Genomic DNA, 19,704 nt, shown 5'->3' with positions numbered 1-19,704 from the left:
GGTTGTGATTGGCTATCTGACATTTTTATAGATACCATTTTCTTGTGTTGAAGCGACTGAATAAAAGACAAATCTAGTGTTCCGATCTTTTTACAGCACTTACCAATGGGGTAAATTAAACGTAATAAATTGTTACAACAGACTTCTACGGACGCAACAATACCACATATGTGTAATTTTATTTATTTTCACTTCTTTATTTTCAATGGGGTAAAAAAGGAAGGTTATTCAAATGTTTATATATTTATTTCTACACTATTAATAACATTTTTTACTTTATTTTTTTTTTCCCCTTAAGGAAGTTGAACCTGCAGTAGTCTGATCTCTTATACTATACAGTGGGTACGGAAAGTATTCAGACACATTTACATTTTTCACTCTTTGTTTCATTGTAGCCATTTGGTAAATTCAAAAAAGTTCATTTTTTTTCTCAGTAATGTACACTCAGCACCCCAACTGGACTGAAAAAAACAGAAATGCAGAAATGTTTGCAAATGTAATAAAAAAATAAAAACTGAAATATCACATGGTCATAAGTATTCAGTCCCTTTTGCTCAGTATTGAGTAGAAGCACCTTTTGAGCTAGTACAGCCATAATTCTTCTTGGGAATAATGCCACAAGTTTTTCACACCTAGATTTGGGGATTCTCTGCCATTCTTCCTTGCAGATCCTCTCCAGTTCCGTCAGGTTGGATGGTGAACGTTGGTGGACAGCCATTTTCAGGACTCTCCAGAGATGCTCAATTGGGTTTAGGTCAGGGCTCTGGCTGGGCCAGTCACGAATGGTCACAGAGTTGTTCTGAAGCCACTCCTTTGTGATTTTAACTGTGTGCTTAGGGTCATTGTCTTGTTGGATGGTGAACCTTCGGCCAAGTCTGAGGTCCAGAGCACTCTGGAAGAGGTTTTCATCCAGGATATCTCTGTACTTGGCTGCATTCATGTTTCCTTCAATGACAACCAGTCATCCTGTCCCTGCAGCTGAAAAACACCCCCATAGCATGATGTTGCCACCACCATGTTTCACTGTTGGGATTGTATTGGGCAGGTGATGAGCAGTGCCTGGTTTTCTCCACACATACCGCTTAGAATTATCACCAAAAAGGTCTATCTTCGTTTCATCAGACCAGAGAATCTTATTTCTCATAGTCTGGGAGTCCTTCATGTGTTTTTTAGCAAACTCTATGCGGGCTTTCATATGTCTTGCACTGAGGAGAGGCTTCCGCCGGGCCACTCTGCCATAAAGGTCCGACTGGTGGAGGGCTGCAGTGATAATTGACTTTGTGGAAATTTCTTCCATCTCCCTACTGCATCTCTGGAGCTCAGCCACAGTGATCTTGGGGTTCTTCTTTACCTCTCTCACCAAGGCTCTTCTCCCACGATTGCTCAGTTTGGCTGGACGGCCAGATCTAGGAAGACTTCTGATGGTCCCAAACTTCTTCCATTTAAGGATTATGGAGGCCATTGTGCTCTTAGGAACCTTGAGTACTGCAGAAATTCTGTTGTAACCTTGGCCACATCTGTGCCTTGCCACAATACTGTCTCTGAGCTCCTTGGCCAGTTCCTTTGACCTCATGAGTCTGACATGCACTGTGAGCTGTGAGGTCTTATATAGACAGGTGTGTGCCTTTCCAAATCAAGTCCTATCAGTTTAATTAAACACAGCTGGACTCCAATGAAGGAGTAGAACCATCTCAAGGAGGATCACAAGGAAATGGACAGCATGTGACTTAAATATGAGTGTCTGAGCAAAGGGTGTAAATACTTATGACCATGTGATATTTGAGTTTTTCTTTTTTTATTACATTTGCTACAATTTCTACATTTCTGTTTTTTTCCAGTCAAGATGGGGTGCAGAGTGTACATTAATGAGAAAAAAATGAACTTTTTGAATTTACCAAATGGCTGCAATGAAACAAAGGGTGAAACATTTAAAGGGGTCTGAATACTTTCCGTACGCACTGTATACTGCTATACAATAGTATTGCAGTATATAGTTAAAATCACTGTCTCCTATGAATGTCAGCCACAAACTTGTCTTTACAGGAGCACAATCATGGCTGGCATGGGGGTCTTCATCAGTCCCCTAGGCTGCCATAGCAGCCCACATTCATGCTTTGAGGGGGGCTAATGGGCACATGGAGTGGTGGGCACTCCTCCAGTTAATTCACTTTCAATGGCGCTGTCAGAGACTTAAAACCTCATTTAAGGAGTCAACAGCAGTGGGCAGAGCTCGGCTCCACATGCTGACGTTAGAGGCATATGATGGCTGAACAATACATCCAGCGTCTGCCGGGAATGACGCAGGTTCGGCTCCACATGCTGAGGTTAGAGGCAGATGATGGCTGAACAATACATTCAGCATCTGCCGGGAATGACGCAGGCTCAGCTCCATATGCTGACGTTAGAGGCAGATGATGGTTGAACAATACATTCAGCATCTGCCGGGAATGATGCAGGCTCAGCTCCATATGCTGACATTAGAGGCATATGATGGTTGAACAATACATCCAGCATTTGCCGTGAATGATGCAGGCTCGGCTCCACATGCTGACGTTAGAGGCAGATGATGGCTGAACAATACATCCAGCGTCTGCCGGTAATGACGCAGGTTCGGCTCCACATGCTGAGGTTAGAGGCAGATGATGGCTGAACAATACATTCAGCATCTGCCGGGAATGATGCAGGTTCAGCGCCACATGCTGAGGTTAGAGGCAGATGATTGCAAAACAGCACATCCTGTGTCTGCTGCGAATGATGCAGACTCAGTTCCTGAGCCAGCTGAAAGAGACTTGATATTGAATGTACCTATCGCTAAAGGAGCCATTTATTCATTTATTTCTTAAATACATGGTCAGTTACAATTGGAATACAAATGGACATGTAAACCTAACCATTAGGCATTGTTTAAAGCAATGACCCCCTTTAAGTAAAACCCTAGGGATTTCCTACTAGATATCTATACCCAAAACATAATGTACATACACAGAAATATGGCATAACTTTACAGCTAAAAATAGAGAAAATTTCACAAAAAACTAGTGACTAAACCTCAAAAACAAATGAAACATCCACATTAATAGTAAGTGTGAACTCACCCTTTAAAGGTAGATAACATAAATGGTATATGGCAACTCACAGTGGCGGCGTGTAGAGCGGTCTGCCCACTGTCATCAGACACATCCACATGGGCTAAACCATGTCTTAGGATTGTAGAGATGGTCTCCAAATCTCCCAGCCCAGCCATCTCTATCAGCTGCTCAGCAGAGCGCTCACGGGGACCTCTTGGACCAAATTTTGCCCGATCGTTCCTCATAATTGAACACATATTCCAGTCAAAATGTTCCGGTCTGTTTCTGATGGAATGAGAATGTGACTTATAAGTGGTGAATGATTTTTCATTTCCATATAGTCAGGTTAGGCATGTCTACCTTTTTGAATAAATCAATTAATATTTAACATTTTATCAGAAAAGACTCAGTATGAGACCAGATATTACGTAAATTTACTAATACTTTCCTTTTTTGTAATGGCTAAATTATTCATATTAGTGAAATATGGAAAATATAACAAACAAAGAATGTCAGGTATGTACACACTTGGTCAAAATTATTGGTACCCCTCATTTAATGACAGAAAAACCCACAATGGTCACAGAAATAACTTGAATCTGACAGATGTATGAAAACACAATGAAAGTCAGACATTGCTTTTAAACCATGTTTCCATAGAATTAAAAAAATAAAACTCATGACATAGGCCTGGACAGAAATGATGTTACCCCTGAAAATAATGTGACAAAAGGGACATGTTAAATTGCAGTGTGTCCACTAACAAGCATCACAGGTGTCTACAATCTTGGAATCAGTGAGTGGGCCTGTATATAGGGCTACAGATACTCACTGTGCTGTTTGGTGACATGGTGTGTATCACACTCAACATGGACCAGAGGAAGCAAAAGAAAGAGTTGTCTCAGGAGATTAGAAAGAAAATTATAGACAAACATGTTAAAGGTAAGTTATAAGACCATCTCCAAGCAGCTTGATGTTCCTGTGACTACAGTTGCACATATTATTCAGAAATGCAAGATCCATGGGACTGTAGCCAACCTCCCTGGATGTGGCCGCAGGAGGAAAATTGATGACAAATCAAAGAGACGGATAATACGAATGGTAATAAAAGAGCCCAGAAAAACTTCTAAACAGATTAAACGTGAACTTCAAGCTTAAGGAGCATCAGTGTCAGATCGCACCATCTGTCGTTGTATAAGCCAAAATGGACTTCATGAGAGATGACCAAGGAGGACACCATTGTCAAAAAAAAATCATAAAAAAGCCAGACTGAAATTTGCCAAACTACATGTTGACAAGCCGCAAAGCTTCTAGGAGAATATCCTATGGACAGATGAGACATAAATGGAACTTTTCGGCAGGGCACATCAGCTCTATGTTCACAGACGGAAAAATGAAGCATATCAAGAAAAGAACACTGTCCCTACTGTGAAACATGGAGAAGGCTCTGTTATGTTCTGGGGCTGCTTTGCCGCATCTGGCACAGGGTGTCTAGAATCTGTGCAGGGTACAATGAAATCTCAAGACTATCAAGGGATTCTAGAGAGAAATGTGCTGCCCAGTGTCAGAAAGCTTGGTCTTAGTAGCAGGTCATGGGTCTTTCTAACAGGATAATGACCCAAAACACACAGATAAAAACATACAAGAATGGCTAAGAGGAAAACATTGGACTATTCTGAAGTGGCCTTCTATGAGTCCTGACCTAAATCCTATTAAGCATCTTTGGAAAGAGCTGAAAAATGCAGTCTGGAAAAGGCAACCTTCAAACATGAGACAACTAGAGCAGTTTGTTCTTGAGGAGTGGGCCAAAATACAGTTAGGTCCATATATATTTGGACAGACACAACATTTTTCTAATTTTGGTTATAGACATTATCACAATGAGTTTTATACAAAACCATTCAGATGCAGTTGAAGTTCAGACTTTTAGCTTTCATTTGAGGGTATCCACATTAAAATTGGATGAAAGGTTTAGGAGTTTCAGCTCCTTAACATATGCCACCCTGTTTTTAAAGGGACCAAAAGTAATTGGACAATTGACTCCAAGGCTATTTCATGGACAGGTGTGGGCAATCCCTTTGTTATGTCATTCTCAATTAAGCAGATAAAAGGCCTGGAGTTGATTTGAGGTGTGGTGCTTGCATTTGGAAGGTTTTGCTGTGAAGTAAACATGCGGTCAAAGGAGCTCTCCATGCAGGTGAAACAAGACATCCTTAAGCTGCGAAAACAGAAAAAACCCATCCGAGAAATTGCTACAATATTAGGAGTGGCAAAATCTACAGTTTGGTACATCCTGAGAAAGAAAGAAAGCACTGGTGAACTCATCAATGCAAAAAGACCTGAGCGCCCACGGAAGACAACAGTGGTGGATGATCGCAGAATAATCTCCATGGTGAAGAGAAACCCCTTCACAACAGCCAACCAAGTGACGAATACTCTCCAGGAGGTCGGCGTATCAATATCCAAATCTACCATAAAGAGAAGACTGCATGAAAGTAAATACAGAGGGTTCACTGCACGGTGCAAGCCACTCATAAGCATCAACAATAAAATGGCTAGACTGGACTATGCTAAAAAACATCTAAAAAAGCCAGAACAGTTCTGGAAGAACATTCTTTGGACAGATGAAACCAAGATCAACCTCTACCAGAATGATGGAAAGAGAAAAGTATGGCGAAGGCGTGGTACAGCTCATGATCCAAAGCATACCACATCATCTGTAAAACACGGCGGAGGCAGTGTGATGGCTTGGGCATGCATAGCTGCCAGTGGCACTGGGTCACTAGTGTTTATTGATGATGTGACACAGGACAGAAGCAGCCGAATGAATTCTGAGGTATTCAGAGCCATACTGTGTGCTCAGATCCAGCCAAATGCAGCCAAACTGGTTGGTCGTTGTTTCATCCTACAGATGGACAATGACCCAAAACATAAAGCCAAAGCAACTCAGGAGTTTATTAAAGCAAAGAAGTGGAATATTCTTGAATGGCCAAGTCAGTCACCTGATCTCAACCCAAGTGAGCATGCGTTTCACTTGTTAAAGACTAAACTTCAGACAGAAAGGCCCATAAACAAACAACAACTGAAAACCACCACAGTGAAGGCCTGGCAGAGCATCAAAAAGGAGGAAACACAGCGTCTGGTGATGTCCATGAGTTCTAGACATCAGGCAGTCATTGCCAACAAAGGGTTTTCAACCAAGTACTAAAAATGAACATTTTATTTAAAATTATTGAATCTGTCCAATTACTTCTGGTCCCTTTAAAAACAGGGTGGCACATGTTAAGGAGCTGAAACTCCTAAACCCTTCATCCAATTTTAATGTGGATACCCTCAAATGAAAGCTGAAAGTCTGAACTTCAACTGCATCTGAATTGTTTTGTTTAAAATTCATTGTGGTAATGTCGATGACCAAAATTAGAAAAATGATGTATCTGTCCAAATATATATGGACCTAACTGTACCTGTTGAGAGGTGCAGAAGTCTCATTGACAGGAATCGTTTGATTGCAGTGATTGCCTCAAAAGGTTGTGTAATAAAATATTTAGTTAAGGGTACCATCATTTCTGTCCAGGCCTATTTCATGAGTTTTATTTTTTTTTAATTCTGTGGAAGCATGGTTGAAAAGTAATGTCTGACTTTCATTTGTTCATTTTCACAGATTTTTTATTTATTATTACTTTTGTCAGATTCAAGTTATTTCTCTGATCATTGTGGGACTTTCTGTCATTAAATGAGGAGTACCAACAATTTTGACCGAGTGTGTAACAGCTGAATCGGTTATTAATTATAACCAGGAACAAATATTTCCATTTTCTGCTATGTAGTTTGCATTTAGTATATCCTGCTGAACTCGGTATCATTCACATTAAAGAAGGTGTCCAGTACTATAACTTTTTTTTTCATAAATCTTGCTATTAATTGCCACTCAAAACATCCACTGTGTCTATTTTAGCAATATTACCTTTTATCATGCTGCAGCAGCACATCTTCAGTGCTGGATCCAGCTCTCATGGGGTTAATCGACAACTTCTTTTCTCCTGACTTACTGTGCTCTAATACTACAAGTTCCATGATGCATTGCACTGGCCTGTAAGCCCGAACTTACCACACCCACTCCAAAACACACCCAAACCCCTCCCTCCTCTATCTTCAATCTGACGCATCTTAAGACATTGCAAGCACCTAGGCTGATGACGAGAGGTCACATCAGGGTCACAAGCCCAAAAGCAGCACAGATAGATAGACCCCCACGCAATTTTCTGCGACAGAGGGGAAAAGCTGACGGCCAGGGGCCAATATTTGTAGCCTGGGAAGGGGGTAATACCCATTTTAATGAAATAAAACACAACACGGTTTTCATATTTTTATTGCACGCCCAGATCCAAGCCACACCCTCGGTCTCCTATAATAAAAAGTAAAACAATAAACCAACCGTATACTCCCTGTCTGACACAGTCCAATTAATAACGAGTGTCCCACGACAATCTCCCCTATAAAAGTGACAACAGGTAATGTCACTGCTCTACAGAGCCTCCAGTGATGAACTGACAGGAGACAATGGCTCCTGCAGCGCATCACTGAGGTTACCTGAGTTCAGGCTCTCACTTTGCAGCAATGCTGCGTGAGAATTAGGGTTAGGGGACCTCTTTCCCGGCGGCGGAGGGATACACAGCGGAGGATTACCTCCGCCTGTCATTTCATCGCTGGAGCCCCTGTAGAGCACTGACATCACCCGATGTCAGTGTTCTACGCGGGAGATCGTCGTGGACCCTCGTTATTAATTGGACTAGGGCGGAAAGGTAAGTATGGGTTGGTTTATTATTTTTATTTTTGTTAAAGGAGATGAAGGCTTCGGGGAATTAGGTGACTGGTAAGTATGTAATCTATGATACGTGTTGTATGTTATATGTATGTTCTGTATGTTATATGTTCTATATTACATAGTAACATAGTTATTAAGGTTGAAGGAAGACATTAAGTCCATCTAGTTCAACCCATAGCCTAACCTAACATGCCCTAACATGTTGATCCAGAGGAAGGCAAAAAAAACCATGTGGCAAAGAGTAAGCTCCATCATGGGGAAAAAAATTCCTTCCCGACTCCACATACGGCAATCAGACTAGTTCCCTGGATCAACGCCCTATCAAGGAATCTAGTGTATATACCCTGTAACATTATACTTTTCCAGAAAGGTATCCAGTCCCCTCTTAAATTTAAGTAATGAGTCACTCATTACAACATCATACGGCAGAGAGTTCCATAGTCTCACTGCTCTTACAGTAAAGAACCCGCGTCTGTTATTATTCTTAAACCTTCTTTCCTCCAGACGTAGAGGATGCCCCCTTGTCCCTGTCTCAGGTCTATGATTAAAAAGATCATCAGAAAGGTCTTTGTACTGTCCCCTCATATATTTATAGATTAACATAAGATCACCCCTTAGTCTTCGTTTTTACAAACTAAATAGCCCCAAGTGTAATAACCTATCTTGGTATTGCAGACCCCCCAGTCCTCTAATAACCTTGGTCGCTCTTCTCTGCACCCGCTCCAGTTCAGCTATGTCTTTCTTATACACCGGAGACCAGAACTGCACAGTATTCTAAGTGTGGTCGCACTAGTGACTTGTATAGAGGTAAAATTATGTTCTCCTCATGAGCATCTATGCCTCTTTTAATGCATCCCATTATTTTATTTGCCTTTGTAGCAGCTGCCTGACACTGGCCACTAAATGTGAGTTTGTCATCCACCCATACACCCAGGTCTTTTTCATTGACGGTTTTGCTCAGTGTTTTACAATTAAGCACATAGTTATACATCTTATTACTTCTGCCCAAGTGCATGACCTTACATTTATCCCCATTAAAGCTCATTTGCCATTTATCAGCCCAAGCTTCTAGTTTACATAAATCATCCTGTAATATAAAATTGTCCTCCTCTGTATTGATTACCCTGCAGAGTTTAGTGTCATCTGCAAATATTGAAATTCTACTCTGAATGCCCCCTACAAGGTCATTAATAAATATGTTAAAAAGAAGAGGGCCCAATACTGACCCCTGTGGTACCCCACTGCTAACTGCGACCCAGTCCGAGTGTGCTCCATTAATAACCACCCTTTGTTTCCTATCCCTGAGCCAGCTCTCAACCCACTTACACATATTTTCCCCTATCCCCATTATTCTCATTTTATGTAACAACCTTTTGTGTGGCACTGTATAAAAAGCTTTTGAAAAGCCCATATACACTACATCTACTGGGTTCCCTTGGTCCAGTCCGGAACTTACCTCTTCATAGAAATTGATCAGATTAGTCTGACAGGAATGGTCCCTAATAAACCCGTGCTGATACTGGGTCATGAGGTTATTCCTCTTCAGATACTCCAGTATAGCATCTCTTAGAATGCCCTCCAGGATTTTACCCACAGTAGAGGTTAAACTTACTGGCCTATAATTTCCGAGTTCAGTTTTTGTCCCCTTTTTGAATATTGGCACCACATTTGCTATACGCCAGTCCTGTGGTACAGACCCTGTTATTATGGACTCTTTAAAGATTAAAAATAATGGTCTATCAATGACTGTACTTAGTTCCTGCAGTACTCGGGGGTGTATCCCATCCGGGCCCGGAGATTTATCAATTTTAGTGATTTTTAGACGCCGCCGTACTTCCTGCTGAGTTAAGCAGGTGACACTTAGGGTATGTGCACACGTCAGGATTTCTTGCAGAAATTTCCTGAAGAAAACCGGAAATTTTCTGCAAGAAATCCGCATTTTTTTTTTGCGTTTTTTTCGCGTTTTTTTAGCATTTTGCAAGCGAAATTAGCTTGCAGAATGCTAAAGTTTTCCAAGCGATCTGTAGCATCGCTTGGAAAACTGACTGACAGGTTGGTCACACTTGTCAAACATAGTGTTTGACAAGTGTGACCAACTTTTTACTATAGATGCTGCCTATGCAGCATCAATAGTAAAAGATAGAATGTTTAAAAATAATTAAAAAAAATGGTTATACTCACCTGCAGACAGCCGATCTCCTCAGCGGCGTCCATTCCTATAGATGGTGTGTGCAGGACCTTCGATGACGTCGCGGTCACGTGAGCGGTCACATGAGCGGTCTCGCGACCAATCAAACAAGACCACGACGTCATCACAGGTCCTTCACACACACCATCTATAGGAACAGAAGCGGCAGCATGCACCGCTGAGAGGCGGGAAGACTCCGGGGCCATCGAAGGTGAGTATATGACTATTTTTTATTTTAATTATTTTTTTTTTACCAGTTATATGGTGCCCAGTGCGTGGAGGAGAGTCTCCTCTCCTCCACCCTGGGTACCAACCGCACATGATCTGCTTACTTCCCGCATGGTGTGCACAGCCACATGCGGAAAGTAAGTAGATCAATGCATTCCTAGGTGTGCGGAATCCCCGCAATTCCGCAAATTTAGTGAATATGTTGCTTTTTTTTCCGCGATGCGATTTTTTAGCGGAAAAAAATGCAACATTTGCACAAGAAATGCGGAATACAGTGTAAATAATAGGAGGCATATGTAAGCGTGTGCACATGGCCTTAATGGGGAATTTTTGTTATCACTGATCATATTGTCTGCCATGGGGTTTTCTTGTGTAAATACTGATGAAAAAAAGTAATTTAGCATATTGGCTTTTTCCTCATCCTCATCCACCATTTCACCCAGACTATTTTTAAGGGGGCCAACACTATCATTTTTTAGTTGCTTACTATTTATGTAGTTAAAGAATATTTTGGGGTTATTTTTACTCTCTCTGGCAATGAGTCTCTCTGTCTCAATCTTTTCTGCCTTGATTTGCATTTTACAGAATTTATTTAATTTTCTGTATTTATTTAATGCCTCCTCACTACCTACTTCCTTTAATTCTCTAAATGCTTTCTTTTTGTCACTTATTGTGCCCCTTACAGCTCTATTTAGCCATATTGGTTTCCTCCTATTTCTAGTATGTTTATTCCCATACGGTATATACTGTGCACAGGTCCTATCCAGGATGCTAATAAACGTCTCCCATTTTCTTTGTGTATTTTTATGTCTCAGGATATCATCCCAGTTAATTGCACCAAGATCATCTCTCATCCTTGGAAATTTGCCCTCCTGAAGTTTAGTGTCCTTGTCACCCCTCTACTACACATCTTATTAAAGCATACATGAAAACGTATTATTTTGTGATCACTATTCCCCAAGTGACCCCCAACCCTTACATTTGATATGCGGTCTGGCCTGTTGGTTAATATTAGGTCTAGCAGTGCCCCCCTTCTTGTTGGGTCCTGAACCAGTTGTGAAAGGTAATTGTCTCTCATAGTTGTTCTTTTTTTTTTTTTTTTTACATTCAACACATTAGCCGGATGATGGGACTACTACTGACCCATCATTGGCCAATGTGTCACTCACTGACAGTGTAGCAGGCATAGCTCGATGGGACACACATACACAGCCCGCAGACCCCACACAGCCCGCAGACCCCACACAGCCCGCAGACCCCACACAGCCTGCAGACCCCACACACAGCCCGCAGACCACACACACAGCCCGCAGACCACACACACAGCCCGCAGACCACACACACAGCCCGCAGACCCCACACACAGCCCGCAGACCCACCACACAGCCTGCAGACCCACCACACAGCCTGCAGACCCCACACAAAGCCCGCAGACCCACTGCACAGCCTGCAGACCCCACACACAGCCCGCAGACCCACCACACAGCCTGAAGACCCCACACAAAGCCCGCAGACCCACCGCACAGCCTGCAGACCCCAGCACCACCCACAGCCCACTCACTCTTGATGAGTGACGGCTGTTTGTGGAGGCTGGGTCACGCCTGCTGATGATATCACGTCAATTTCCAGATTCAGGAAATTGACGTGACGTCGGCAGGTATTAGTGGCGGCTGCAGCCTGGGGGTCACGTGACCCGGACTCTGCCGCCGGCATAGTGCAGCTCACAACAGAAGGTATTTACAAATTTCACTGGTGGCCCAGGGGGGATACATTGGGGGGTTAATTGAAAGTAGTGGAAAACCCCTTTAAGGGCTCATGCAGAAATGCATATTTGCTGTCCAACAAAACATAGGTTCGAACTCGGACCAATGTTAGTCTATGGGGCCGTACAGACATCTGATTTTTTCCTCAGATGGAGCTAGTCCACGGAAAAATAAAACAATGCATGCCCGAGTTTGATCCAATATTTGGTTTGCACTCGGTCATTCAAGTCAATGAGTCAGTGGAAACCAGTGGACTGCAGTCGAATGACATCTGAGTGCAGCCTGATATCCGCGGCCTGACAGAATGAAGAAGATGGAGACATTTTCCTCTCCTCAGAGAGGCTTGTGTAAAACTATGATCAAACTATGCTGTGTTTGCATCAGTTCAAGTAATGAACACACCTACAACTGTGAGCATTCGGTTTCCTTTTTTGTGAAGCAAGCAAGAAATAGGACAAAATAACAGTAAACTTCAGCGTGAATAACAGTATTCACCCCCCTAAAGTCAGTACTTTGTAGAGCCTCCTTTTGCGGCAATTACAGCTGCAAGTCACTTTAGTAAGTCGAAGGGAAGAGACACACTGCCGTATTTCTCCTGCAATAATCGCATCGCACTGCAGGGACTGCCCGGCACCTCTCCTGACCTGAGCAGGACAGCATGATGGATTACTATGCAGCTGTGAAGCTCAGGTCATTTTAAGCATTTCAGGGGAGAGGTTCATAAAAACTTATCTTATATATTCAGGATAGCCATCATTGTGAAGATCAGTTAGCCGTCAGCTGTAACCCCCATGTAACGTGTTATTTCAATATGAGGATTTATATAAGTGATACACAGACGTATCTGATACTGCTTATGTCCTGGGAAAAAGTCTTGAGTCCAACCTATCAAGTTCTTGATTCTCTCCAAGACATAAAAGCAAGCGGAATCCACCATGTAGTACCTAATGTGTGTGACCAACCTTCAGAGTTGCCAAGTTTCTCTAAAGTTACAACCTGCAGAGAACATACCTGTGCTTGACAACTTGCAGATAGATGTCCTTCACACTGCTGGCGCTGTGCATACTGTCAGACGTGCAGTCGTCAGCCTCCTCTTGTGTGTTACTGGTTCTATAAAAGTTACTGTCAAACTCCCTGTGCTGAGAGTCAGTGATGGGCAGATGGTCTGTATCTACCGAGTAGGAGTAGATCTTATCGGGGAGTGTGAAATTGTCATCATCTTTAAGTAGCATCTGATATCTGTACTCAAATGGATCCTCTGACCGGCCTTCCCGGAGGTCTACGTAATATTTGCCATTACCTAAATCCTTATTAAAATGGGGACAAAGCTCTGGAAAAGAAGACATGAAGAAAGATCCAGGTACCCGAGTACACAGTCTAAACAAGTGCTGCCCCATCCAGAGGCCAACATCTTGACAGTCATCAGGGTAACTTTCAACGCCAGGTCCAAAGCGCAGGTCTGCCTTGTAGAGTCCCTGCCAAAAGTGGAGAGGTGACATGTTTATGACGATTCATGAGACAGAAGAATGTACACCACGAAGTACAATCCACCTGACATCAGTATATAAAGACGTACTTTCATAATAGGGTGGGCGAGTGCCTTTAAATGTTATGGATATCCGAGATGATTTCTGATATTCTTACAATTTCCATCAGGGGAATAAATTAAAGGGGTTATCCGACACCAAGAATGAATCTATAAATGTATAAACCTACAATAAGCCTGATACTCACTTTACCTTCCCCTGCAGCTGCTGTGCCAATATCTTCCCCGATCCCCAATGTAATCTATTGTCAACCTGGCACCCCAAAACAGCCAGATATTGGCTACAGCAGGCATGTGCTGATACGCCACATTTTGACTGTAGCTCCGTAAAAAAAGACGGGTGGAGACATTGGGAGAGGAGGGATTGGTCAGGTGAGTATCATTCCTTGTGTACTTTTAGACCATAAAAGTGTCCTGCAGAAATTCAACGGCTTGGATGGCCCCTTTAGCTATACAGCACACAACTGCTGCACAAACTCTTTGTGAAGAGGAGCTGAGAGTCTATAGTGAAGCCTTTTGTGTTCTCAAATTCATTGCATACGAATTTTCGGGTCAGCTTACAATACACAAGCCAACAAGCAGTGAAGGAGCACCTAAACTGATAGAATGTTGTTTCTTGATTGCTGGAATTGGCACAATCTCTCCATCGTATTACCAAAAGTGGTAGATGTCAGTGATGGCTGCCACGTCTACATCTCTTACAGAAGCAAGTTGCTAGAGATCACTTTAACTAAGCAGAACACAGAGTTGGTGCCAAAGAACCTGGGAAAGTGGCTAACACTATTAGGGTATGCTCACATGTCTGCTTAAAACAAATCCAAAGAGTATTTACGAGAGGATCTGAGGAAAAATCCAGGGTGGACACTTGGATTTCTGGTACGGATGTGCCTCACACGTGCCTATTATTGCTCCCTATGAGGATTAGCCACATTTACCATGCTCATGGGGTCAATCTACTGGGTTTTTTCAGGAGAAAAGTTTTCATAAAGTTGCCATCCAAAAAAATGAAGAACTTCTTTAAAGAGGAAGTTTTATGGGTAGAAATACTGAGTGACAAGAAGCATCTTGAGACGAACCAGGGAAGAAGAGGCAAAGAAGAAGCAACTTCTGGATATTATAATAAAGCAGTTTACTATATTGTGCTGCATTAGGACAGTGAACTCTTACTACATAAGCACCTGGTATTTCCTGCCATCAGTAAATGTCATGGTCCCATAACCTTCTTTCCGGCTAAGATAAAAAGTGCCAGTGAACTTGGAACCATCAGGCCACGTGTAAATCCCCTTTCCATGATGATGATCCTTGTAAAATTCACCAACATAGGTCTGAAATAAAAGAATATATAATGCATCACCATAATAAGTTCAAGAAAGGTTACTATGATATTTGGAGGGGGAGAATCTTATGCATTTTATAGCTTTCTTACTTCACCAGGATAATAGGCAGCTTTTGTTGGCTCTGACATCTATACTAACTAATCTATATGGGTTTATATAATGTTTTTTCAATATGATATTTGTGTCCGCCGTTAATTTATAATATGTGACGGTTATTATGTCATGATCATTAAATTTTTGTGTGTTTTTTAAGGGGAGGCAATTTGCCTTACTGTCATTGGCCAATGACTGATATAAATAAGCCTCTTTCTCAGCTACCCACCACCCCTGGACGAAGCTTTCCTTAGCGAAACGTGCGTCGGGTGTGGTCGGGTCCCTGGCTGGTGGCACCTACTAGGTAAATATGTTCCTCCTGGTATTTACTAATGGATGTATGTTATGCTTTCCGATATGTTGACTGATGCCTTTTACATACTTTTATAGTATATAGTATACCACTTGGTACTACATCACATTTGTGAATATTTATTAACTGTTACTATTGTATGATTCGCACTTTTGCACTTTTTTGTCAGTCACCATACCGGTAGCTATACTCTGGTACTGGTTGAATGCTATTACTATCTGCCTTAATATCATATTGGGAGGTGGTTGTTCTATGTTAGCCACTTAGTTTCCAGCCATCCCTGCCAGCTGTGTCTGTTCTCTGTGGTGTCTCATTTTTTATGTATTTGGTTTTACCTGTTCCTTAAATAAAGTTGATATTATAATTATTAGTGCCGTTTAGCATTTTCTTTTGGTGTGTATCTATACTAACCTCTCCATTGGCCCACTTAAATTCTCCAAAGCCTTTTTTCAGATTCAGGGCCATGTGTCCTTTGAAGCTGGAGCCATCAGACCATTGCTGAATTTCCAGATCTTCTAAACCCCAAAGTAATTTTTGTTCATCCAAGTTTAATTGATGACCTGATCTCACTGAGGCTCCTTTACCATCGAGATCTCCAGGGACACTGTCACCAGATGGTTCGTCTTTGATTTCCTCTTGATCTGGCTCATCTAAAACATCTTCTCCACAAGTCTTTACAAGTCCCTCAGGGTCATCCAGCTTTATATCTACCAAGGGTGCTTCATGACTGTCATCTTCTTCCTGTGACTTTGTATCGGACATGTCCTCTCCTCTACATGGATCTGTGTTGGATAGAACATGACTAGTATTATAAAGACCAAAGTCCTTACAACTGCTGGTTCAGAGTGTGGACTCTTACCGTACGGTAGAGTAAAGGCACATTTACCTTACATGATTATCGGGAACGGGCATTCCTAAGAACACTCATTCCCCGATAATCACACAGTGTTAACAGACTTTCGATCACCAGGCTAAAGGATTGTTTATTGGGTGAAATGATCTTTTGGTTAGCTCAAAAGATCAATGTTCTCAACAGCACATAATCCTTGGCAAACACGACCTGGACTTTAAATAGAGCTAAGGATATAGTGTATAATAAAAGTCGTAATTAATTACTGAAAATGCAATACTAGTGGGTGCACACAAAAAAACAGGTTTTGTCACCACTTTTAGTAGAGAGTATAGCCAAATAAAAACTATTGTCAATAAGTATTTGCCAATGATACATGGGGATTCTTCCTTAAATTAATTTATTAAAAATAGATGTCTTTTCTCTGAGAAAAAAAATCACCAACTTTATCTATCATGTTATCACCCAGTTTATTTTACAAAAAAAAAAGAAGAGTAAAGAACCAGGCTTACACCCATAGGGTGTCACAAATGCGGTATCAGAATGCTTCGTGCAAGTATGAAAACAAACCAAAGCTTTGATCTAGTGATCCAAAGTAGAAAATATCGGATAAAACAGGTCATAAATTGTAGTAGCACTTTTGTAGTGTACTGTGTTAATTGCATATCATACAATAGGGAAGCGAATAATCCATCGAATGTATCTAAACATTTCCTACAAAAACATGGGGGTGATGTTAAGAAAGGATTAGAATTTTATGGTTTAGAGAAAGTGAACCCCTTACCTAGAGGTGGAGATCGAAGACGTGCTTTTTTTAATAGAGAGGCATACTGGATACCGATGCCGGATATGTTCTGTTCGCGGGGATTGAATAGGCAGACTCATCTGATTCTACATTTTTTAATATCATGTATTGTGTAGGTATAGATTCTTTTATACCGTATGTTTTTTATTTGTTTCTTGGAATTTGTACTTAATTAGTGTTTGATCTTGTTAACCCAATGACGTCATGGAACAGGAGTTTGGAGGGTGTGTTCTCCGGAGGGGTAAAAACGATGGAGTTATTTCCTTCTTTTAGGTTATGAGTAAGAGGAGTCTGCCTGAAAAGGCGTTAAAGGTCATGGATTAAAAGGGAGTCTTTTCCATTTTATGCAAGGTCTATTTGGCACACCATCCTTTTACAGATTAGAAATAAAGATGGATACGTTTTAGATGAGCTGGATCTCTTTGTTGGACATTCCCATTCGCACTGCTACTCCTCCGTTTCTATCAGGTCTAAAAGTTCCCCGTTCTACCAGTCAATGTGGACCCGTGAAGTTGGACCCCCACCGATCAATAAAGCTGTCATCTACACTGTGTGAAAGATATTTTCAGCGGTCAACCCTTTTAATCATGAATTTTTTAGAAGTAACACCACAATAATTCTTTATGGGAAGCTAAGTTATTGACACAAAACAGAAAAAGCCTGGCAACTGTTGATGAATATGGCATATGAAATTATTTGTTCTCTCCCTCCGCAATTAGAGACTGTGCTCATATTCCAAGCTTTCCTGCCTCCAGCAGATTGGGGAAGATTTAGATATGCTGTCTAATTTTTAGAAAGTGAAAACTGTTACACGTGGAGGAAAGACAATTATGGCAGCTAAATAGGAAAGGGTTCTTTACAGTAAGAGCAATCAGACTGGAATGCCGACCACAAGAGCTAGTAATTTAAAAAAGGTCTGGATGCTTTTGTATCAAAACATGACATTGTGAGTTATAAATAATCTAGCAATATAAAATATATAACTTTGAAGATAGGTTGAACTTGATGGTCCTAGGTCTTTTTTCAACTTATGTAATTATGTGAACTGTACATTAGGAAAATGCTTGGAATGTAATTCCCTATAATATTATTTTACAAGTAATTTCCCCTTTTTTTTTCTGTGTAAAGTGCTAGCTAAAAATCCAATCTCTGGATTTAAAAAGTGCAAAACACTCCTGAAACACTTGCATGTTTAATCTGTATTTCTTATGGTGCCAAATGAAGCCATATTGATAGGCGCCTGCTTGGCAACAAGTGCAGTTATTTGCCTCTATAATGAAGTGAATTAGCAATGATGAAAGGGTTAATACTTGGGTCCTGCATCAGTAATAGCCCCTGCAGTAACCATGACAACTGTTATGAGGTCATAAACAAGTGTGATAAAGAAGATTCCATAATAGAAGGCCGCGCTGCCACGATCAGCGCCATTACTGATGCGCCTGAGGACGTTGAGCTTGACCACCCCACGTAATGTGCCGACCTTGGTGAAATTTGGAGGCTCTAGCAGGGAAAGGGTTTGTCTGCTTTAGACACCCCCAGGGCATGGGAAGGTAATCGAGGGGGATCCAAAGCACAGGATCCCCTTCTGTTACCCTCTACAAAGAGCTGCTCTCCTTTTGGAGTTCATGGAAGCGCCTATGACTTTAATGGGTGATAAATTGGGATGGGAGAAGGGGGGGAGGAGGTATTTCTACTAATAGGGGTTATCCATTATGAACAATCCCTGTAACCAAAAGTCTAAATTTATGAGAGGTGGACCTGAATCTGTAAGGAAGAAATGGTTCATCCATATGGGCAATCAAATCAACTAAATTGGGTCTAACAACCAATGTGGTGACCGATATCGCAGCCAGATCTCTCCCACATCCGGTTTATCACATTTATAGTCTATATTTGTTATGTCGTTCTCTGTAAATCTGGTAAAATGTACAAATCTTAAAACTTGTTACATCCGTTATATAGCGGCACTAACTCTCTAAGCCCAAGGGAAGGGCGATCCTCCAGCCATCGTTCCCTAGAGGTTTCCACCACAGGGGTTTTTTCCTCTCCTGAGTGCTGGAGGGTGACTCTTCGTGAGTCGTGGTTGTGCCCTTTTTGGTGTCATGTGAATGTAAATAAAATTGAGAACGTTTGACACCTAATTACAATGCTTTGTGTATTTATTTTGTGTGCGTCTGCATCATTCATTTTGTTTGGGAGTCGGGGTCCATCACATGTCACTGTGTCATAGGGCCAGACATCTGCCGGCCACAGTTTTCCCCAGGTGTTGCTTCTGCTCTGCTGAATATCATGGAGCAGAGAAGACAAGCAAGTGTGCACTCATCATTGGAATAAGGAGCTATATTACATCAGGATTACAAGCAGCTTCCTCGCCTCATTCACACAGTGAGTATTTTGGCCAGTATTTTACATCAGTATTTGTCAGCTAAAAAAACAGACAGGAGCAAACACTGAGAAAAATAATAACTGAATGACTCATCTCTTCTGTGTTTTGGATCCACTCCTGGAGTCCGTAAACAAATACTGATGCAAAATATCGCCATGTAAAAGTGCTGTAAATCCTTACTGACTTCATCATTACATTGATGACAGCGCTGCAGTCAGTAACTTAGCTCAGTGACTCTGCTTGAGTTGACATCATAAGGCTTCTTTCACACTTCAGTTGTTTGGCGTCAGTCTGCTCCGACA

The 19,704-nt window shown here is 41.6% G+C and overlaps 1 protein-coding gene across 2 annotated transcripts in view; it reads right to left on the bottom strand.

Annotated features, from left to right (window-relative positions):
• The window catches only part of ANKMY1 (ankyrin repeat and MYND domain containing 1), a 91,111-nt gene that overhangs the window by 46,791 nt on the left and 24,616 nt on the right, over positions 1–19,704 (bottom strand). For both annotated transcript variants that reach the window (XM_077291109.1, XM_077291108.1), the window contains exons 2-5: positions 15,773–16,143; positions 14,797–14,943; positions 13,084–13,547; positions 3,137–3,353 (exon numbers count right to left, since the gene is read on the bottom strand). In XM_077291109.1, the coding sequence (XP_077147224.1) occupies positions 3,137–3,353; positions 13,084–13,547; positions 14,797–14,943; positions 15,773–16,123 (1,179 nt within the window). In that variant the 5' untranslated portion in view covers positions 16,124–16,143. The remainder of the gene's footprint in view (positions 1–3,136; positions 3,354–13,083; positions 13,548–14,796; positions 14,944–15,772; positions 16,144–19,704) is intronic.

The sequence above is a fragment of the Ranitomeya variabilis genome, chromosome 2 (genome assembly GCF_051348905.1).
Source record: "Ranitomeya variabilis isolate aRanVar5 chromosome 2, aRanVar5.hap1, whole genome shotgun sequence".
Taxonomy (NCBI): Eukaryota; Metazoa; Chordata; class Amphibia; order Anura; family Dendrobatidae; genus Ranitomeya; species Ranitomeya variabilis.
Note: the sequence above shows the minus strand (reverse complement) of the source record. Positions and strands in the feature narration are given on the sequence as shown.